The sequence below is a fragment of the Mobula birostris genome, chromosome 6, assembly GCF_030028105.1.
Source record: "Mobula birostris isolate sMobBir1 chromosome 6, sMobBir1.hap1, whole genome shotgun sequence".
NCBI lineage: Eukaryota > Metazoa > Chordata > Chondrichthyes > Myliobatiformes > Myliobatidae > Mobula > Mobula birostris.
The window spans coordinates 102,974,651-102,994,209 of NC_092375.1; the positions used below are offsets into that span (position 1 = coordinate 102,974,651).

Here is a 19,559-nt window from a genome sequence, read left to right on the forward strand (position 1 = left end):
TACTGATCGCCCTTCAGAACTGCTCATCTTGCTGCATCCACTGCTCGCCATCTCCTACTCAGGAAATACTATGATAGAAATTATCTTTCGTAGAAACTATGATAATTTCTGATAGTTCCTTGTGAAACTGCACCAGATTATGAAAGAGCCGCTCCTCACAGTGTTCGGAGGCACAGAAACAGTGGTGACTTTATTTATTGCTATATAGGCTCAGGGCACCCCACAATTACAACACAAACAACAGCGAACAGACAAAACCTTGTTGAATCTACATAACTACTTTTGAGAGAAGGGAATTAGGAGAGGAGGGCGAACTGTGTTGGTGTACTGAGGTCTGTGGGGGAAATATGATGGCTAACCCTAACTGTGAAGTAAGAAGCTAAGACCGAAGTGGAACTGACTGTAGTAACTCTGCATTTCCCATTCATTTTCCTGGCCTTTGCACACAGTCAAGGCTCGCTCTAAACAGCGTCACCGCTGGTGACTACTCCCGTCCCCTCCGCATCTCTTCCTTTATCAACGAGCTGGATTCTGGTTTCCGCCTGCTCAACCTGAAGAATGACTCCCTGCGGAAGCGCTATGATGGCCTAAAGTATGACGTGAAGAAGATAGAAGAAGTGGTGTACGATCTGTCGATACGTGGGCTGGGGAAAGGGGATGAGCCCAGCGGGGGCACAGGTGCGGGAAAGTAACTTCCGTTGTGGGCTTGAGGATTCACCTATTTGCTGGGAAGGAAGGAAGTTACCGGTTGATGGTGTTTTTGATGAAAAATGGTGATGTATTCTTTTTGATCTTGATTGTGGCTTATGGTAAAGTGAAATCATTTTGGGATCTGGAGTTTAAAGAGCTGTAACTTCCTTCAATGATATCAGTATTATGCTGATTTGTGCAGCGCTATTCTGTGGGTGCTGAGCTGAGCTCTTGTGCTGATTTACAACATAATCCAGCACTCATCACCACGTTTGTGCACAGCCATTTACTTGTCGGTTTGCCTTTTGATAACTGTAAACAAAATAAAAGCCAAATATTCCTGCATGCACATGGGTCTCATCTTGAAGGGAGTTGGTGTCAGAATTTCATTGAATGATACGGCACAGCATGAGCTCGTTCCTCTGCCAGAGTATGGATTGAGAGGGTGGGGAGTCCTGGATGAATAGAATGTAGAACATTATGGCACAGTGCCGGCCCTTCAGCCCACGATGTTGTGCTAACCTTTTAACCTACTTCAAGATGAATCTAACCCTTCTCTCCCTCATAGCACTCCATTTTTCTTTCATCCATGAAACATCAAAGACCACAAGAGATAGGAGCAGAATTAAGCCATTTGGCCCACCATGTCTGCTCTGCCATTCGATCATGGCTAAAATTTATCATCCCCCCCTCAACACTTCTGTTTTACTCAGAGTGGTAGGTGCGTATAGCTGCCAGAGATGTTAGAAGCTGATACATTATTGATGTTTAAGAGACTCTTTAAACAGAGATGGGGAGGAGTTTCTTTAGCCATAATGCTGAAGGCTCTCTGGCCTTCAGTATTATCATGGAAAAGGATAGAATCAGGACAGGAAAATTTTTAATTGGGGAAGGGCAAATTATGAGGCTATAAGGCTAGCACTTGCGGGTGTGAATTGGGACAATGTTTTTGCAGGGAAATGTACTAAGGACATGTGGTCAATGTTTTAGAGATCTTTTGCAAGATGTTAGGGATAAATTTGTTCTGGTGAGGAAGATAAAGAATGGTAGGGTGAAGGAACCATGGGTGACAAGTGAGGTGGAAAATCTAGTCAGGTGGAAGAAGGCAGCATACATGAGGTTTAGGAAGCAAGGATCAGATGGGTCCATTGAGGAATATAGGGAAGCAAGAAAGGAGCTTAAGAAGGGGCTGAGAAGAGCAAGAAGGGGGCATGAGAAGGCCTTGGCGAGTAGAGTAAAGGAAAACCCCAAGACATTCTTCAATTATGTGAAGAACAAAAGGATGACAGGAGTGAAGGTAGGACCGATTAGAGATAAAGGTGGGAAGGTGTGCCTGGAGGCTGTGGAAGTAAGCGAGGTCCTCAATGAATACTTCTCTTCGGTATTCACCAATGAGAGGGAACTTGATGATGGTGAGGACAATATGAGTGAGGTTGATGTTCTGGAGCATGTAGATATTAAGGGAGAGGAGGTGTTGGAATTGTTAAAATACATTAGGATGGATAAGTCCCCAGGGCCTGATGGAATATTCCCCAGGCTGCTCCACGAGGCGAGGGAAGAGATTGCTGAGCCTCTGGCTAGGATCTTTATGTCCTCGTTGTCCACGGGAATGGTACCGGAGGATTAGAGGGAGGTGAATGTTGTCCTCTTGTTCAAAAAAGGTAGTAGGGATAGTCCGGGTAATTATAGACCAGTGAGCCTTACGTCTGTGGTGGGAAAGCTGTTGGAAAAGATTCTTAGAGATAGGATCTATAGGCATTTAGAGAATCATGGTCTGATCAGGGACAGTCAGCATGGCTTTGTGAATGGCAGATCGTGTCTAACAAGCCTGATAGAGTTCTTTGAGGAGGTGACCAGGCATATAGATGAGGGTAGTGCAGTGGATGTGATTTATATGGATTTTAGTAAAGCATTTGACAAGGTTCCACATGGTAGGCTTATTCAGAAAGTCAGAAGGCATGGGATCCAGGGAAGTTTGGCCAGGTGGATTCAGAATTGGCTTGCCTGCAGAAGGCAGAGGGTCATGGTGGAGGGAATACATTCAAGGTTGGAGGATTGTGACTAGTGTTGTCCCACAAGGATCTGTTCTGGGACCTCTACTTTTTGTGATTTTTAATAACGACCTGGATGTTGGGGTAGAAGGGTGGGTTGGCAAGTTTGCAGAGGACACAAAGGTTGGTGGTGTTGTAGCTTGTAGCTTGTCGAAGATTGCAGAGAGACATTGATAGGATGCAGAAGTGGGTTGAGAAGTGGCAGATGGAGTTCAACCTGGAGAAGTGTGATGTGGTACACTTTGGAAGGACAAACTCCAAGGCAGAGTACAAAGTAAATGGCAAGATACTTGGTTGTGTGGAGGAGCAGAAGGATCTGGGGTTACATGTCCACAGATCCCTGAAAGTTGCCTCACAGGTAGATAGGGTAGCTAAGAAAGCTTACGGGGTGTTAGCTTTCATAAGTCGAGGGATAGAGTTTAAGAGTCGCGATGTAATGATGCAGCTCTATAAAACTCTGGTTAGGCCACACTTGGAGTACTGTGTCCAGTTCTGGTCGCCTCACTATAGGAAGGATGTGGAAGCATTGGAAAGGGTACAGAGGAGATTTACCAGGATGCTGCCTGGTTTAGAGAGTATGGATTATGATCAGAGATTAAGGGAGCTAGGGCTTTACTCTTTGGAGAGAAGGAGGATGAGAGGAGACATGATAGAGGTATACAAGATAATAAGAGGAATAGATAGAGTGGGTAGCCAGCGCCTCTTCCCCAGGGCACCACTGCTCAATACAAGAGGACATGGCTTTAAGGTAAGGGGTGGGAAGTTCAAGGAGGATATTCGAGGAAGGTTTTTTACTCAGAGTGTGGTTGGTGCATGGAATGCACTGCCTGAGTCAGTGGTGGAGGCAGATACACTAGTGAAGTTTAAGAGACTACTAGACAGGAATTTAAGATGGTGGGTTATATGGGAGGCAGGGTTTGAGGGTCGGCACAACATTGTGGGCCGAAGGGCCTGTAATGTGCTGTACTATTCTATGTTCTAAGCTGGAATTCATTGCCACAGATGGCTGTGGAAGCCTAGTCTTTGGATATATTTAAAATAGAGGTTGATAGGTTCTTGATTAGTCAAAGGTGATGGGGTAATGTATTGTGTAATTTTATTCCCTATCCCCTTTTCTCTCTCTCACCTTATCTCCTTACCTGCCCATCACCTCCCTCTGATACTTCCTTCCCTCCCCCCTTTTCTTTCTTCCGTGGCCTTCTGTCCTCTCCTATCAGACTCCCCCTTCTCCAGCCCTGTATCTCTTTCACCAATCAACTTCCCAGCTCTTTATTTCATCTCTCCCTCTCCCAGTTTCACCTATCACCTTGTGTTTCTCCCTCCCCTCGCTCCACCTTTTAACTCTACTCATCTTTACTTTTCCAGTCCTGCCGAAGGGTTTCGGGCCAAAACGTCCACTATACTCTTTTCCATAGACACTGGCTGGCCTGCTGAGTTCCTCCAGCATTTTGTGTGTGTTACTTCACAACACAATTCAGTTCTAACCCACACCATCTACCTTTTGCAACGTTTACACCAACAACAAAGCGCCAGGCTAGCGGCTGAGTCGCGTCGCGGAAAAATTCCTTTAGAATGAAAATTACCCTCCAATTTCTATGGGACTTTGTTCGCTCCCTTAAGTCAGTCAGCGGTCTGTGGGAGGAGTTGGAGGGATAATTCAGGTAGGAGACGCTGCCGTCAAAGCCCAAGTTGGGCAGATCCATTCAATGCTCGGAAAATGCACTTCGCGCTCCTCATCAGCCTACTGTCCTCCCCTCCATGAGATATAGTGCTCACCAGTTATCAGACTACCCTCTCTCCGTGCAGTATAGTGCTCACCAGTTATCAGACTATCGTCCTCCCCTTTGTGCAATACAGCGCTAACCATCACCCTACCCTCTTCCCCTCCGTGCAATATAGCGCCCACCAATTATCAGCCTACTGACCTCCCCTCCCCGAGAGACGGCGCTCACCAATTACCAGCCTACCGTCCTCGCCGTGCAATACAGCGCTCACCATCAGTCTACCGTACTCCCCTGTCTCACGTTAAAAGCTGAGAATGGGCTCAAGCAAATAAACACGGTCCTACTGTGCACGGCCATACTGACCTCTAACAAGATTGCTCACGGGGCAGCTCAGTCGCTGCTGCCACTACGAGAGCTAGCATCGCGTGTCGGTCGGGCCAAGTTCAAAAAACGATGTGTGTTTTTTAAAGTCATGACCCCAGTTGAGAACTAGATTATTGGCTTAAATCCTTAAAGTCAGGTTTTCATTCCACATCCTTTTGCCGCGGAGGTGAGAATGCTGCTGGGTTATCACTTACACCTATTACTACATCTGGCTTTAGTAGTAAAATATTCTCAAATTGTACTCTGAGGAGACTAGATTTACCATATAGTGAAACAGACTATATCTTCCTCCTCTGTTGAAGATAGGCTGTGTTGTGTTAGGCTATACAATGTCATACTAAATCTCCCGTCCCATTTCAGATTCAGACCGTGGATCTCATGAGCAATTTGGTAGGAAGACCCATTACGAACAATTCTTCATTTACGTATTTAAGTTGATTTCTGAAACCTGACTCTAGGTAAAGGTACTTATATTGACGATCTGCTCAAGCACGATTAGGATCTGGCCTGATCTGAACGCAAGATGCTGGAAATCGGAAGCAACACGGGGGAGTTCAGCAGGTCAAGCAGCACCTCTGGTGAGAAGTAAACAGGCAACGTGTCAGGCTGAGAACCTTTCTCAGGACTGCAGAGGAAGGGGGAAGAAGCCAGAATAAGGTGGGAGAGAGGGGAAGGAGTAGAGCTGGCAGGTGATGGGTGAGACCAGATGAGAGGGAAGAGGGGGTGGAGTAAGAAGCTGGGAGGTGAGAGGTGGATGAAATAAAGGGCTGAAGAAGAAGGGATCTGATAGGAAAGGAGAGTGGGCTGTGAGAGAAAGGGAAGGAGGAAGGGCACCAGAGGGAGGTGATGAGGAATGGAAAAAAGAAGGTGGATGGGCCAGAGGAGAAATTACCAGAAATGGGAAAAACTGATGTTCATGCCATCAGAATATGAGCTGTTGCTCCTCTTTGTGTGGTAGTAGAGGAGGCCATAGACCAACGTGTTTGACTGAATTTGAAAATTTGAATTGGGCAATCGGGCAATCCCTCATTTGTGTCAGATGGATCAAAGGCCCTCAAAGGGCTTTTTGAGCAAAGGATCTGATCTGTTTCCATTTAGATCATTACTCAAATCTAGCCATTTAGTTTAGATTAGATTATGAGGACACGCAGTCCTTTTTTATTGTCATTTAGTAATGCATGCATTAAGAAATGATACAATATTCCTCCAGTATGATATCACAGAAACACAAGACAGACCAGGACTAAAAAACTGACATAAACCACATAATTATAACATATAGTTACGACAGTGCAAAGCAATACCGTATTTGATAAAGAGCAGACCATGGGCATGGTTATAAAAAGTCTCAAAGTCTCGACAGTCCCATCATCTCACGCAGACGGTAGAAGGAAGAAAACTCTGTCTGCCATGAACCTCCAGTGCCGCAAACTTGACAATGCAGCACCCTGGAAGCACCCAACCACAGCTGACTCCTGAGTCTGTCCGAAAACTTCGAGCCTCCGACCAGTCCTCTGACACTGAGCACCGAGCACCATCTCTGCCAAGCGCTTTGACCCCGGCCCCGGCCGCTAAGCAACAGGCAAAGCTGAGGATTCGGGGCCTTCCCCTCCGGAGATTTTCGATTTTAGGATGTATTTTAAATTTTTGTAGAGTTTGAAGAAATTTTCCAGGGAAGAGGAACTTGTGTGGGAAAACTAGGGAAGCAGGAATTGTTCAAAAGTGAAAAGGGTGAATGGTGAAAGTAAATTTAGTAGAAATCTTCAGAATCATGAATGGTTTGTGTAGAGAAGAAACTGCCTTCACTGGCAGGAAGGTGAACACCTTAAACACACTGACTTAAGGAGCTGGAGAGGAGATAAAAAAAACAACTTTTCTTCATGCACAGCAGATCCACAGGACTGGAATGTGCTGCCTGAAGTGATGGTGGAAGCAAATAGAGAAAAACCGGTAAGGGCTGAAAGTTATAGGTGAGAGGGAGCAGGTGTTCTGTTGAACCAAGATCACTAGTAAATGGGTGATATTTCCCCTTCTCTTTATTCAATATGGTCAAAGCCAGTCTATCCCAGGCCTTAAACCCCCTCCCTCCACTTCTGTGACAGACTCGAGATGATCTCAATTCTCAGATCACAGGCATGAGGATCTGAACTGCCCCCATCAGTGCTGTAATATTCTGTCATCTAAGGTTTTTCAGAAAACATAGAGATCCTACAGACACTGTCTGCTGTGTACACACAAAATGCTGGAGGAGCTCAGCAGGTCATAGAACAGTGCAGCACAGGAACACACCCTTGGGCCCACAATGTTGTATCAAACCAATTATATTAGTAATTTATTGGCCAACTAAACTAATCCCTCCTGCCTGCACAGAATCTATATCCTTCCATTTCCCTCACATTCATGTACCTATCTAAAGGTCTCTTAAAAGTCTCTAATGTATCTGCCTCTACCACTCCCCAGTTAGTGTGTTCCAGGCCTCCAAAACACTCTCTGTGTAAAAACTTGTTCCTCACATCTCCTTGAAATTACCCCCTCTCATCTTAAATGCATGCCCTCTAATATGAGTCATTTTAATGTGCCCTCTAATCCAGGAAGCATCCTGGTAAATCTTTTCTGCACTCCTTCCAAAGACGCAACATCCTTTCTCTAATAGATGCAATACTCCAGATGTAGTCTAACTTGAGTTTTATAAAGTTTCATAAAGTTACGAATTTACATCTTGAGTTTCTTTCTGGTTTTTTTATAATCTCAAGGGTTCTTTTTGATTCTAGCTCCCAAGAGGTCTATAATAATCCTTATCTATAGTTATCTTAAAACTTAAGGAGTTGTGGTCACTGTTCCATAACTGTTCACCCACTGAAAAGTCAGTCAACTGGCCAAACTCATTACCCTCCTCTTGTTGGACTATTTACATATTGATTTTAAAAACCCACCCAGATGCACCTAACAAATTCTGCCTTAGCTAAGTCTCTTGTACTAAGAAGGTCCCAGTTTATATTTGGGAAGTTGAAGTCCCCCATGACAACAAGCATATTGTTTTCACACCTTTCCCTAATCTGCCTGGATATCTGCTCCTCAATGCCCCGGTGGGAATTGGGGCATCCCATCAGAGTAAATGTGCCCTTCCTATTTTGGTGTTCTACCCATATAGACTCTGTGGACCAGCCCTCCAATATATCCCCTCTGAATGCAGTTGTGATATTGTCCCTGATTAGTAGTGCAACTCCCCCCTCACCTCTTCTAACTCCCTCCCCCTCTATCTTTTCTAAAACTTCCGAACCCTGGGGCATTAATCACCCACTCCTGTCCCTCTCTCAATCAAGTCTCTGCAATGGCCACGACATCATAGTTCCATGTACTGATTCATGCTCTAAGTTCATCACATTTACCCATGATACCCCTAGTATTAACATATACACTCTTCAAACTATCTGTCCCATCGTGTCTATTAGATTTAGATTTAGATTCAACTTTTATTGTCATAGTGCCAAGTACAGATACAAAGCCAATGAAATGCAGTTAGCATCTGACCAGAAATGCAAAGAATAGTGTTATTTATAAAATAACTGTGAATAAAAAGTAAATGCTACAGCACACAAATATAAAAGTACTGAGACAGTACAATATGGGTGCAATACTGCTTAGTGCTGTGATGTGAGGTTCAGCAGGGTCACAGTCTCAGGGAAGAAGCTCTTCCTGTGCCTGCTAGTGCGAGAGCGGAGGTTCCTGTAGCGCCTACCGGTTGGGAGGAAAGTAAAAAGTCCCACGGTCAGGGTGAGATGCATCCTTGATAATGCTTTTCGCCCTGCCCAGGCAGCGTTTAGATTAGATTAGATTATGAGGACACGCAGTCCTCTTTTATTGTCATTTAGTAATGCATGCATTAAGAAATGATACAATGTTCCTCCAGAAAGATTTCACAGAAACACAAGACAAACCAAGACTTAAAAAAACTGACAAAAACCACATAATTATAACATATAGTTACAACAGTGTAAAGCAATACCGTAATTTGATGAAGAACAGACCATGGGCACGGTAAAAAAAAGTCTCGAAGTCTCTCGAAAGTCCCATCATCTCACGTAGACAGTAGAAGGGAGAAACTCTCCCTGCCATGAGCTTCCAGCGCCGCAAACTTGCTGATGCAGCACCCTGGAAGCACCCAACCACAGTCTGACTCTTGAATCTGTCCGAAAACTTTGAGCCTCCGACCAGCACTCTGACACCGAGCACCAAGTTTATAGTAGATGTTCTCAATGGTGGGCAATTGGGTGCTGATAATCCGCTGGGAAGTTTTCACCACACGCTGGAGTGCTTTGCGGTCCGATATAGGACAATTGCCATACCACACTGAGATGCAGTTGGTGAATATGCTCTCAATGATACAGCGGTAAAAGTCCGTCAGTATTCTGGGACAGAGGTGAGGTTCTTGATGCTCCGCAGGAAATAAAGGCACTGTTGCGCCTTTTTGATCAGGATGGAGGAGTTGAGGGACCAGGTGAGATCCTCGGAAATGTGGACACCAAGGAATTTGAAGCTTGATACACGCTCCACTACAGCTCCGTTGATGTAGATGGGGATGTGAGTGTGGCTCCTAGCATGCCTGAAGTCCACAATGATCTCCTTGGTCTTCTGGGTGTTAAGGGCCAGGTTGTTGTCGGCACACCACACGGCTAGGTGCTGGACCTCGTCCCTGTAGGCCGTCTCGTCATCCCCCCTGATTAGGCCAACCACCGTGGTGTCGTCTGCGAACTTGATTATGGAGTTAGAACCATGTACAGGTCATCGGTGAAAAGGGAGTACAGAAGAGGGCTCAGCACACAGCCTTGAGACACGACGGTGTACAGGGTGAGAGTGGAGGAGGAGAAGTTGTCTAACTTAACTGATTGGGGTCTGTTAGTCAAGAAAGTCCAAGGTCCAATTGCAGAGGGATGAGCTGATACCAAGCAGGCGAAGTTTGGCGATCAGCTTGGAGGGGATCACAGTATTGAATGCCGAACTAAAGTCAATGAACAGCATTCTGACGTAAGAGTAGGGGCTGTCCAGGTGGGTCAGGGCAGAGTGAAGTGCTGTGGAGATAGCATCCTCTGTTGACCTGTTGGTGCGATAGGCAAATTGATGGGGGTCCAGGGTAGTGGGCAGACAGGATTTCAGATGTGATAGAACCAGTCTCTCAAAGCACTTTGCAATGATGGGGGTGAGTGCAACTGGACGGAAGTCATTCAGGCCCATGGCAGTGGGCCTTTGCTCCTACCTGTTTTTACTGGCCCTGGCATCTACCTTCCTCTCCAACCCTCTATTTTATGACCTGATGCTCTAGGTTCCAGCCCTCTGCAGAATCAGTTTAAACTCTCCCAAGTAGCACTAGCAAAATTCCTGGCCAGGAAATTGGTTCCCGTCTAGTGCAGGTGAAACCTGCCCCTCTTGTATGGGTCACCATAGCCTAGAAGAAGTTCCAATGTTCCAAAAACCTGAAACCATGCCCCTGTGCCAGTTCCTCAACCATTCATTCATTTGTACTATCATCCTATTCCTGCCGTGACTAGCACGTGGAACCAGGAGATCACGCTCTTTAGCCCCTTTCCTAACTCCCTATAATCACTGTGTGGGACTGCTCTGGCAGGCAGCATCTATGGAAGGGATATACAATTGATGTTTTGGGCAGAGACCCTCTGCCAGAACTGGAAAGGAAGGGGCCAGAAGCCAGAATAAGAAAATAGGGGGAGGTGGAGGAGTACAGGCTGGCAGGTGATAGGCGAGGGGAAGGTAGGCTGGTGGGGAGTACAAGTTGGCAGGTGATAGGTGAGGGGGACGGTAGGTGATAGGGGAGGAGGATGGTAGGTTGATGGAGAGTACAAGTTGGCAGGTGATGGGGAGGGGAAGGTAGGTTGGTGGAGAGCACAAGTTGGCAGGTGAAGAAAAAGGGATCTGATAGAGGAAGCAGACTCTGGAATAAACGGGAGCCAGAAGGAGGCAGGTGAAGGGTATGTGCAGGGGAGGGGAAGAGAAATGGTGAGAGTGCCACCAGAAAGTGAAAACAAAGGTGGGTAGGTAGGGGAGGGAAAAGAAACAGAGGGTAGTAGTTATTGGAAGTTGGAGAAATTAATGTTCATGCTATCAGGTTGGAGGCTACTTGGACAGAAAATGAGCTGTTGCTCCTTCAACCTGCGTTTGAGCTCATCTTGACAGTAGAGGAGGTTGTAGATGGACATGGGAAGTGGATTTGATTACACTGTTGTGTAACTGGGCTGGACATGACCCAAAACACTTCCACTTAAATGGAAGTTAGTACAGTCTCAACACCCCAGAGCCTTTGCAACTATTGACACATCCTGCAGCGTGTAACCAGTGTGGAAGGAAGGGGGAAGAAGCCAGGGAGAAGTTGGGGAGAGGGGTAGAGTGTAGTCTGACAGGTGATAGGTGAGACCAAGTGAGGGGAAGGTGGTGGCTGGGCGAGGGGGAGGGGGAGATGAAGTGATAGGTGGAAAAGATAATGGGCTAAAGAAGGATTATGATAGGAGAGGAGAGTGGACCATGGGAGAACGGGTCATTCTGGCTTCTTCACTTTTCATTTCCGGTACTAATGAGTCTCAAACCAAAACATCAACTGTTTATTCCTCTCCATAGATTTTGCCTGACTTGCTGAGTTCCTCTGGCATTTTGTGTGCGTTGCTCTGAATTTCCAGCATTTGCAGAACCTTTTGTGTTTATGATTGATTAGTCTGCATGTGTTTCTGAGTGAAGAGAAACAAGGTAACAACAGCTGATTGCTGTCTGCAGTACAACGTCCCAGACTATATTGCTAGTCTTCATTGCTAGAGGGATTGAATTCAAGAGCAGGGAGGTCATGCTGCAACTATACAGGGTACTGGTGAGGCTGCACCTGGAGTACTGTGTGCAGTTCTGGATACTTAAGGAAGGATATACTGGCTTTGGAGATGGTGCAGAAGAAGTTCACCAGGTTGATTCCAGAGATGAAGGGGTTAACCTATGAGGAGAGATTGAGTTGCCTGGGACCGTACTCTCTGGAATTCAGAAGAATGAGAGGGGATCTTATAGAAACATACAAAATTTTTGAAAGAGATAGATAAGATAGAAGTAGGAAAGTTGTTTCCATTGGTAGTTGAGACTAGAACTAGGGGACATTGCCTCAAGATTCAGGGGAGAAAATTTAGGATGGAGATAAGGAGAAACTGTTTTTCCCAGAGAGTGGTGAATCTGAGGAATTCTCTGTCCAGGGAAGCAGTTGAGGCTTCCTCACTAAATATATTTAAGATACAGTTAGATAGATTTTTATATATTAGGGGAATTAAGGGTTATGAGGAAAAGGCAGGTAGATGGAGCTGAATTTACGGACAAATCAGTCATGATCTTATTGAATGGTGGGGCAGGCTTGATGGGCTGGATGGCCTACTCCTGCTCTTATTTCTTATGTTCTTATAACATCGCTTCCGAGATAATTTTAAATATAGAGCAGAACAGTACAGGCCCTTTGGCCCTCAATGTGCAGATCTTTTAATCTACTCCAAGATCAATCTAACCCTTCCCTACCACATAGCCCTTCATTTTTATTTCATCCATCTATCTAAGAACTTCTTAAAGGTCCCTAATGTATCTGCATTTACCACCACCCCTGGCAGTATGTTTCACATACTTAGTATTCATTGCCACAGAACAGACAGCAACGGAGGCCAAGACCTTGAGATTTTTAAAGCAGGGGCTGATAAGTTCTTGATGAGTAAGGTTACTGGGAGAAGGCTGGAGAATGGGGTTGAGAGGGATAATAAATCAGCTATGATGGAATGGCAGAGCATATACGCGATGGGCCAAATGGCCTAATTCTTACTGTCTCATAATGTAATTTGAAGGGGTTGGAAAAGCAGCAAACAACTTTCTTTTTTGTGAACTTACCACTCAGCCAGTGGAGGTGATCATCTACTCAAGGATCTTTATTCCGGGGATCAGATCCCATTTTTCCATGAAAGCAAACTCACCAAAAACTTGCAAACAAACATAAAGAAGATACAGATTTTGTTTTGAGAATTGCTTTTATTTAATCATTATTAAGATCCACAATAATACACTATACACACCTCATCATTGTTTTGCTCGCATTTTTCATAAAGATCCCCCTCTGGCAATGGTATAAAAATTATGGAGAAAAAATAAATTACAAAATTAAAACACAGTTCACAGGTTAGTTTCTCATGAGCTTGAGGTTTCAGGATTAAAAGTCTACAGTGCATCACTGCGAACAACAGCCCAAATCTCTGCTTTTGACTTGATAGGCAATGTTATTCCATCTGTTTGCGCATGACTCAGATATCAGAGTCTGATGAGACTAGACATACAAGAAGCTGCCATATGCACTTTGAGGCCACTTTATTATGTACCTAATAAAGTGGCCACTGATTGTATGTTTGTGGAATTCTGCTACTGTCGCCCAACTACTTTGAGGTCTGACATGTTGTGCATTCAGAGATGCTCTTCTGCACACCATTGTTGTAACATGTGGATATTTGAGTTACTTCGCCTTCCCATCATGAACCAGTCTGGCCATTCTCCTCTGATGTCTCTCTTTAACCAGGCATTTTAGCCCACAGAACTGCCACTCACTGCATGTTTTTTTTTGTTTTTTTGCACCATTCCCTGTAAAATTCCCAGGGTATCAGCAGTTTCTGAGATACTCAAACCACCCTGTCTGGCACCAACAATCATTCCATGGTCAAAGTCATTTAGATAACATTTCTTCCCCATTCTGAGGTTTGGACTGAACAAGTGAACCTCTTGACCATGCCTGCATTCTTTTGTGCATTGAGTTACTGCCACAAGATTAACTGACTAGATATTTGCATTAATGAGCAGGTGTACCTAATAAAGTGGCCATTGACCAAAATGTGGTCTTTCTTTAAACAACAATCACTTGTAGCATGCGTACTGAGTTGCAATATGTACAAGTTAATAAGAAAAGTATGTAAGGGATGGAAACTAATTGGTCACAGGTCACAGAAACAAGGCAGGTAGATGAAGTCACGATCTAACAGGACAGCACCATGGCCCTGACCTGCTCCTTAAGGCACGGAGAAAGAAATTTGTGATTTGGAGATGTTTTTAGTCATTTTTGACTATACTGAACATATGAGGTAAAAATACTAGACATTATCTTATTGAATGGAGGGGTAAGTGTAAGGGGTTAAATAGTCTATCATGCTTCCCTGTTTCGCTTAGCAAATCACCTCACTCAAGGCACAATAAATATTGGTCTTGATGTAAATACCCACATTTCACAGTCAAAATGGAAATATAATTAGGATTTTTATCTATTTAGTTACAGCGTATTGATGTCACTGTCAATGCCAGTATTTATTTTCCATCCAGTAGCATTTTCCACACACTAATATCACCCTAACCTGACATAATTGTTTATCTCACTGGGTCTGAAGCCAGTGCTTCCAAATGCCTTCGGCAGAGGAGTGGCAATGGTTCAAGAAAAGATAAAGATTAGTGTATGCACATCAAAATATACAGTGAAATGCATTGTTTGTGTCAATGGTCCAAGGCTGTGCAAGGGTCACCACAATTTCAGCCTGCCCACAACTCACTAACCCTAACTAAGAAGGAAGTTCACCAACATCTTCTCAGAGACAATCAGAGATGGACAACGAATATCAACAACACTCAACAGTTAAACTCATTATGAAGAATGGTTGAGATAGTACAGCTGGAAACCACGAGAACTTGGTAGAACAGTGAAAGAATTTTCAACTGATTTGTAAACCATTTGATTTATTGATTATACGATCAATATGCTCATCAATAAATGTTTTAGTAACTGAATATTTACATAGTATTTGAAAAAATTAATTTTGGGCTGAAATGTGTAAATGGAGTTTGGTCTCCACTTCAATTTATAGTTTCCTTATAAATTCCTAGCTCCACCTATATAAAGCATAAAGGAGTTTTTTGACTACACTAAAGTTTGTATTTAAATTCAAGTCCTTGCTGAAGCAATACAGAGAGGTATTTAGAATGAAGGTAGTGTGGGAGTGCAGTGAACATATTTCTATAGCAGCACCCAGAACCATGGACAACTGAGCCAAAGAAATTAATGCTACTGGATATCTGGGGAGTTAACATTTGATTTGTGTACATTTTGAAGTTACGAATGAAAATCTAGAATGCAAAAAAAAGTTATATAAAAACCCCTCTGATGTTCTTCAGGGAAGGATATCTGGCACCCTCATCTACACTGCTCTAGATATACCTGTAAACCCCGTCCCCCTTCCAACTCTTTAGCTCAGGGCTAGTTGTGGATGGAATTAAATGCTGGCTTTGGCAGTGACATCAATGCACTGTGAATTGATAAAAATCCAAATTGTATTTCCTTTTTGATGGTGAAATGTGGGTATATTGAACATTAAGATCTAGGAGCAGGAGTTGGTTACCTGGCCCATAAGATTATGTTGAGTATTTTACCTCAGTGATGCTTTAGCCCCCTAGCCCAATTGCTCTTGAATCTTTTAATATTCAAAAATCTCCAGCCTGTGTCTTACATATACGCAATAAACCTCCATAGAGATCTTGGGCAGAGAATTCCAAAGACTCATTATCCTCCGAGTGAGGAACTATATTCACGTTTATGTACTCAGCAGGTGACCTTTTATTTTGAAGCTATAACCCCCGGTGCCAGACTTCTCTTGAATTTTGCAATCAAACTCACATCCACCAACTTTGCTATTTATTTACTAACGTGACACAGGCCATTCAGTCCCTACTGGCTTGCAGCAGGACAATCCCACCGGCCAATTTTCCCTCCTGTTCCCTTTCTTGCATGCCTGCCAAATCCCCTTTGGTTCTTTTGCCATTTACATACACTAAGAGATAATACTCCACCTATGTGGATGATCTCTCATCTTTCCAAAATTAGTTCTGTTTTCCTCATCCTTGCCCATTCACTTAGTCTCTCCCCATATCCCATTGAAGCATCTCTGCAAATGCTCATATCAAATCAATGTTTTAGTGGCACTCCCTAGCGAAGGACAAAGTTTCTTTAGTGGCACTCCCTAGCCAGTGGCGTAGTGGCATCAGCGCTGGACTTCGGGGCGAGAGGTCCCGAGTTCGAATCCGGCCGGTTCCCTTGCACACTCTCCATCTGTGCCAGGGTTCAGTATTGAGCTAACAACTCGACCTTGTAAAAAAAAAACCTGGAGAGGGATGTTCTCCGCCAGGTTTCAGATGCCCAAGACACGCCGTACGATGAGCATAAAAGCTTGTCATGACGGCGCCCCAACGACTCCACCAGGAGTTAAGGGCGCGCACGCACACACACACTCCCTAGCTAAGGGCAAGATTTGAACAGCACTAGTGAATCAGATAGGTATTTATTGCAGTCTGTTATATATTTGATGCCACATTTATTTAACTGCTTGAACCTGCAGCTACCGTCGAACTTATTTTTCAAGGTAAATAATCCAGGCACTAGAGAATGGTCCAAAACTTCAAGCGTTACACTACTGCACACACATTTTAAGAGAACCATCCCACTTTAATTAGAGAAATCTATGTAAATAGTTTATGTGGTGTTGAATTCTCCCATAAAACGCTGGACAAACTCAGCAGGTCAGGCAGCATCAAGGCTATGAATAAACAGTTGACATTACAGGGTGAAGCCCTTCATCAGGACAGGAGTTTCAGCACTAAATGTTGCCTGTTTATTCCTCTCCATAGATGCTGCCTGACTCTCTGAGCTCCTCCAGCATTTTGTGTGTGCTGCTCTGGATTTCCAGCATTTGTGTTGAATTCTCCCACCAAGACCCTAGGAATTTATAGCAGCAATCTGAAGTACATCTAGACAAGGAATATAGTAAAGAGAGTGTGAAAGTTTATAACTATCTTATAAACGTCTTTGTGCTCATTGAATATTACTGTTGAGGAGGACGACTACAACATCCGTATATCTTACATTCAATACCAAAACAGCCACCCAGTCAACACAGATTTAAACCCACAGCATCACCAATTTCCTCCCATTTGTGGCCCAGCTGGTGAGATGGTAACCATTTATATTGCTCAGATATTTGGAGTTATTTATCACATGTACACACAGTGAAATGCATCATTTGTGATAACAACCAACACAGCCCAGGGGCGTGCTGGGGGAAGCCTGCAAGTGTTGCCACATATTCTGGCGCTAAGATAGTATGCCCTCAATGCTCAGTAGAACAACAGAGATAACACTTACATAGAAGATATTTAAAGGTAAGACTGGCCAATTCCCTGTAGCTGCCCTTTGTGCCAGCTCAAGTCTGGAGCACGAATATAACTGGAAAACATTTCTGGACAGGGATGTGCCACTGATCACCGTTCTAAATGGGTAAATACCAAGCACTCATACACAGATTGATGGCATTCAGAGGCCAGTTGTAAAATATATACTCAGTGGCCATTTCATTAGCTACCTCCTGTACCTGATGAGTGCATGTTCATGGACTTCTGCTGCCCAAGCCCATCCATTTCAAAGTTCGACATGTTGCGCGTTCAGAAATGTTCTTCTGCACACCACTTTGTAATGCGCAGTTATTTAAGTTACTGTCACTTTCCTATCAGCTTGAAGCACTCCAGCCATTCTCCTGACTCTCTCATCAACAAGGCATTTTCGCCCACAGAACTGTCACTCATTGGACCTGTTTTGCTTTCCGCACCATTCTCTGTAAACACTGGAGACTGTTGTGTGTGAAAATCCCAGGAGATCAGCAGTTTCTGAGATACTCAAACCACCCTGTCTGGCACCAACAATCATTCCATGGTCAAAGCCACTTAGATCACATTTCTTCCCCATTGGTCTGAACAACTGAACTGACCATTGAGTTGCTGCCATATGATTGGCTGATTAGATATTCGCATTACTGAGCAGGTGTGCAGATGTACCTAATAAAGTGGCCACTGAATGCGTAAATCAAATAATTTAACAAGGCAAGGTGAATAAATAAACACGTGAGTCAAGCCACAATTACTTGTGCTTTCAGAGACTGGCTGTGGTAAGATGGGATAGTACTGTGAGTCAAACACTGAAACTGCAACCACATGAATGCAAGCAGTTAAAATTAACCATGTGAGGTTCCAACGATGCTCCTGGAGAGAGGCAAACAGAAAGTGCTTCATAGGTTAAATAAATGAACAGGGAATGATTTTATAATCAACCACTATTGAGCAAAGTTCCAAACTCCATGGGCAGTATGGTTCAATGTGTGTTGTTACATTGCCAGTGCAAAGTTTACATCCACCTGCAAGTTCAGGATGCAAAATTCCATTTTTTCCTTAAATGTATAGAAGTTTATCTCCCAGCCTACTTCCTCAAACCTGTCGTCCATCCCCTCATTTGACATTCCCAACCCAGCAGGTCTCTGGAGTCTCAAGGAAATGAAGATTAATCTTTGGTCACCACTGCAAGCTAAATCCGGAGAGGAATGATTACAATATGTAAAAAATTCTTCTTCCATTATTCCCGAACATGTTTGTTTAAGTAGTACCTTTCTCATGTCTTCCTTCGTCATTGTCATAGACCATACCACACAGAAACAGGCCCTTCGGCTCAACTAGTCCATGCTGACCAAAATGCCTCATCCAAGCTAGTCCCATTTGGCCCTTTCCAATTCATGAACCTGTACAAATGTCTCTTACAAGTTCTTATTGTACCTGCCTCAATCACTTCCTCTGGCAGCTGATTCCATGGAATCACCCTGTGTGTCAAAAAAAGGTTGCCCCTTAAGTTCCTATTAAATCTCTCCTGCCTTTCAAAATGTCCCAAAGTCAGTGAAATGGTTTTGAAGTGTAGTCACTGTTGTCATGAAGGAAATGGGAGCAGCCAATTGTGCACAGGAAACTCCCACAAACTGGAATGGACAAAGACTCTATATGAAGCTTTAGAGAGGGTGCAGAGAGATTTACCAGGATGCTGCCTGGATTGGAGAGCATGTGTTGAGGATAGGTTGGGTGAGTTAGGGTTTTTCACTTTGGAGCGATGGAGGATGCGTGGTGATTTGATGTAGGTAAGATGATAAGAGGCATTGATAGGGTGGACTGCCAGCACCATTTTACCAGGGTGAAAATGGCTAATATCTAAGGGCATAACTTTAATGTGATTAGAGGAAGATAAAAGGGGATGGTAGAGGTAGTTTTTCACACAGAGAGTGGCAGGTGCATGCAATGTGCTGCCAGGACTGGTGGTTGAGGCAGATATATTAGGGACATTTATGAGATGGCCACATGGGTGAAAGAAAGATAGAGGGCTATGTGGAAGGGAAGGGTTAGATTGATCTGAGAGTTTGTTAAAAGATGGCACAACATTGTGGGCCAAAGTGCCTGTACTGTGCTGTGTGGTATATGTTCTATCTATACCACCATATGAAGGTGTTAATCTGAAACGCTGACTGTCCATTTCCCTCCACAGGTGCAGCCTGACCCACTGAGTTCCCCCACCATCTAGTGTGTTGCTCTTTGTCTGATGGGGTGACAGTGAATCACAAACCTTCTCTGATAATGTTACAACTTCAAAGCAGAAGTTTTCTTTAATTGTATTCCCCAGCCCTGAGTTTTACTTGCAAGATTAAATCTTAGCTCCTGGGGACTCCTGGACAACCCAACAGTTGTGGACAGTGGTTCAGATGGAGAAACCTCCGACCAAACTTCCCCCCTGACCCCCACCCCCCAT

At 44.1% G+C, this 19,559-nt stretch overlaps 1 protein-coding gene across 2 annotated transcripts in view; it reads left to right on the forward strand.

The window, feature by feature from the left end:
• The window catches only part of tsn (translin), a 34,079-nt gene extending 33,023 nt beyond the window's left edge, over positions 1–1,056 (forward strand). For both annotated transcript variants that reach the window (XM_072260952.1, XM_072260953.1), the window contains exon 6: positions 450–1,056. In XM_072260952.1, coding sequence (XP_072117053.1) covers positions 450–692 — 243 coding nt within the window. In that variant the 3' untranslated portion in view covers positions 693–1,056. The remainder of the gene's footprint in view (positions 1–449) is intronic.
• The last annotated feature ends 18,503 nt before the right edge of the window (positions 1,057–19,559 follow it).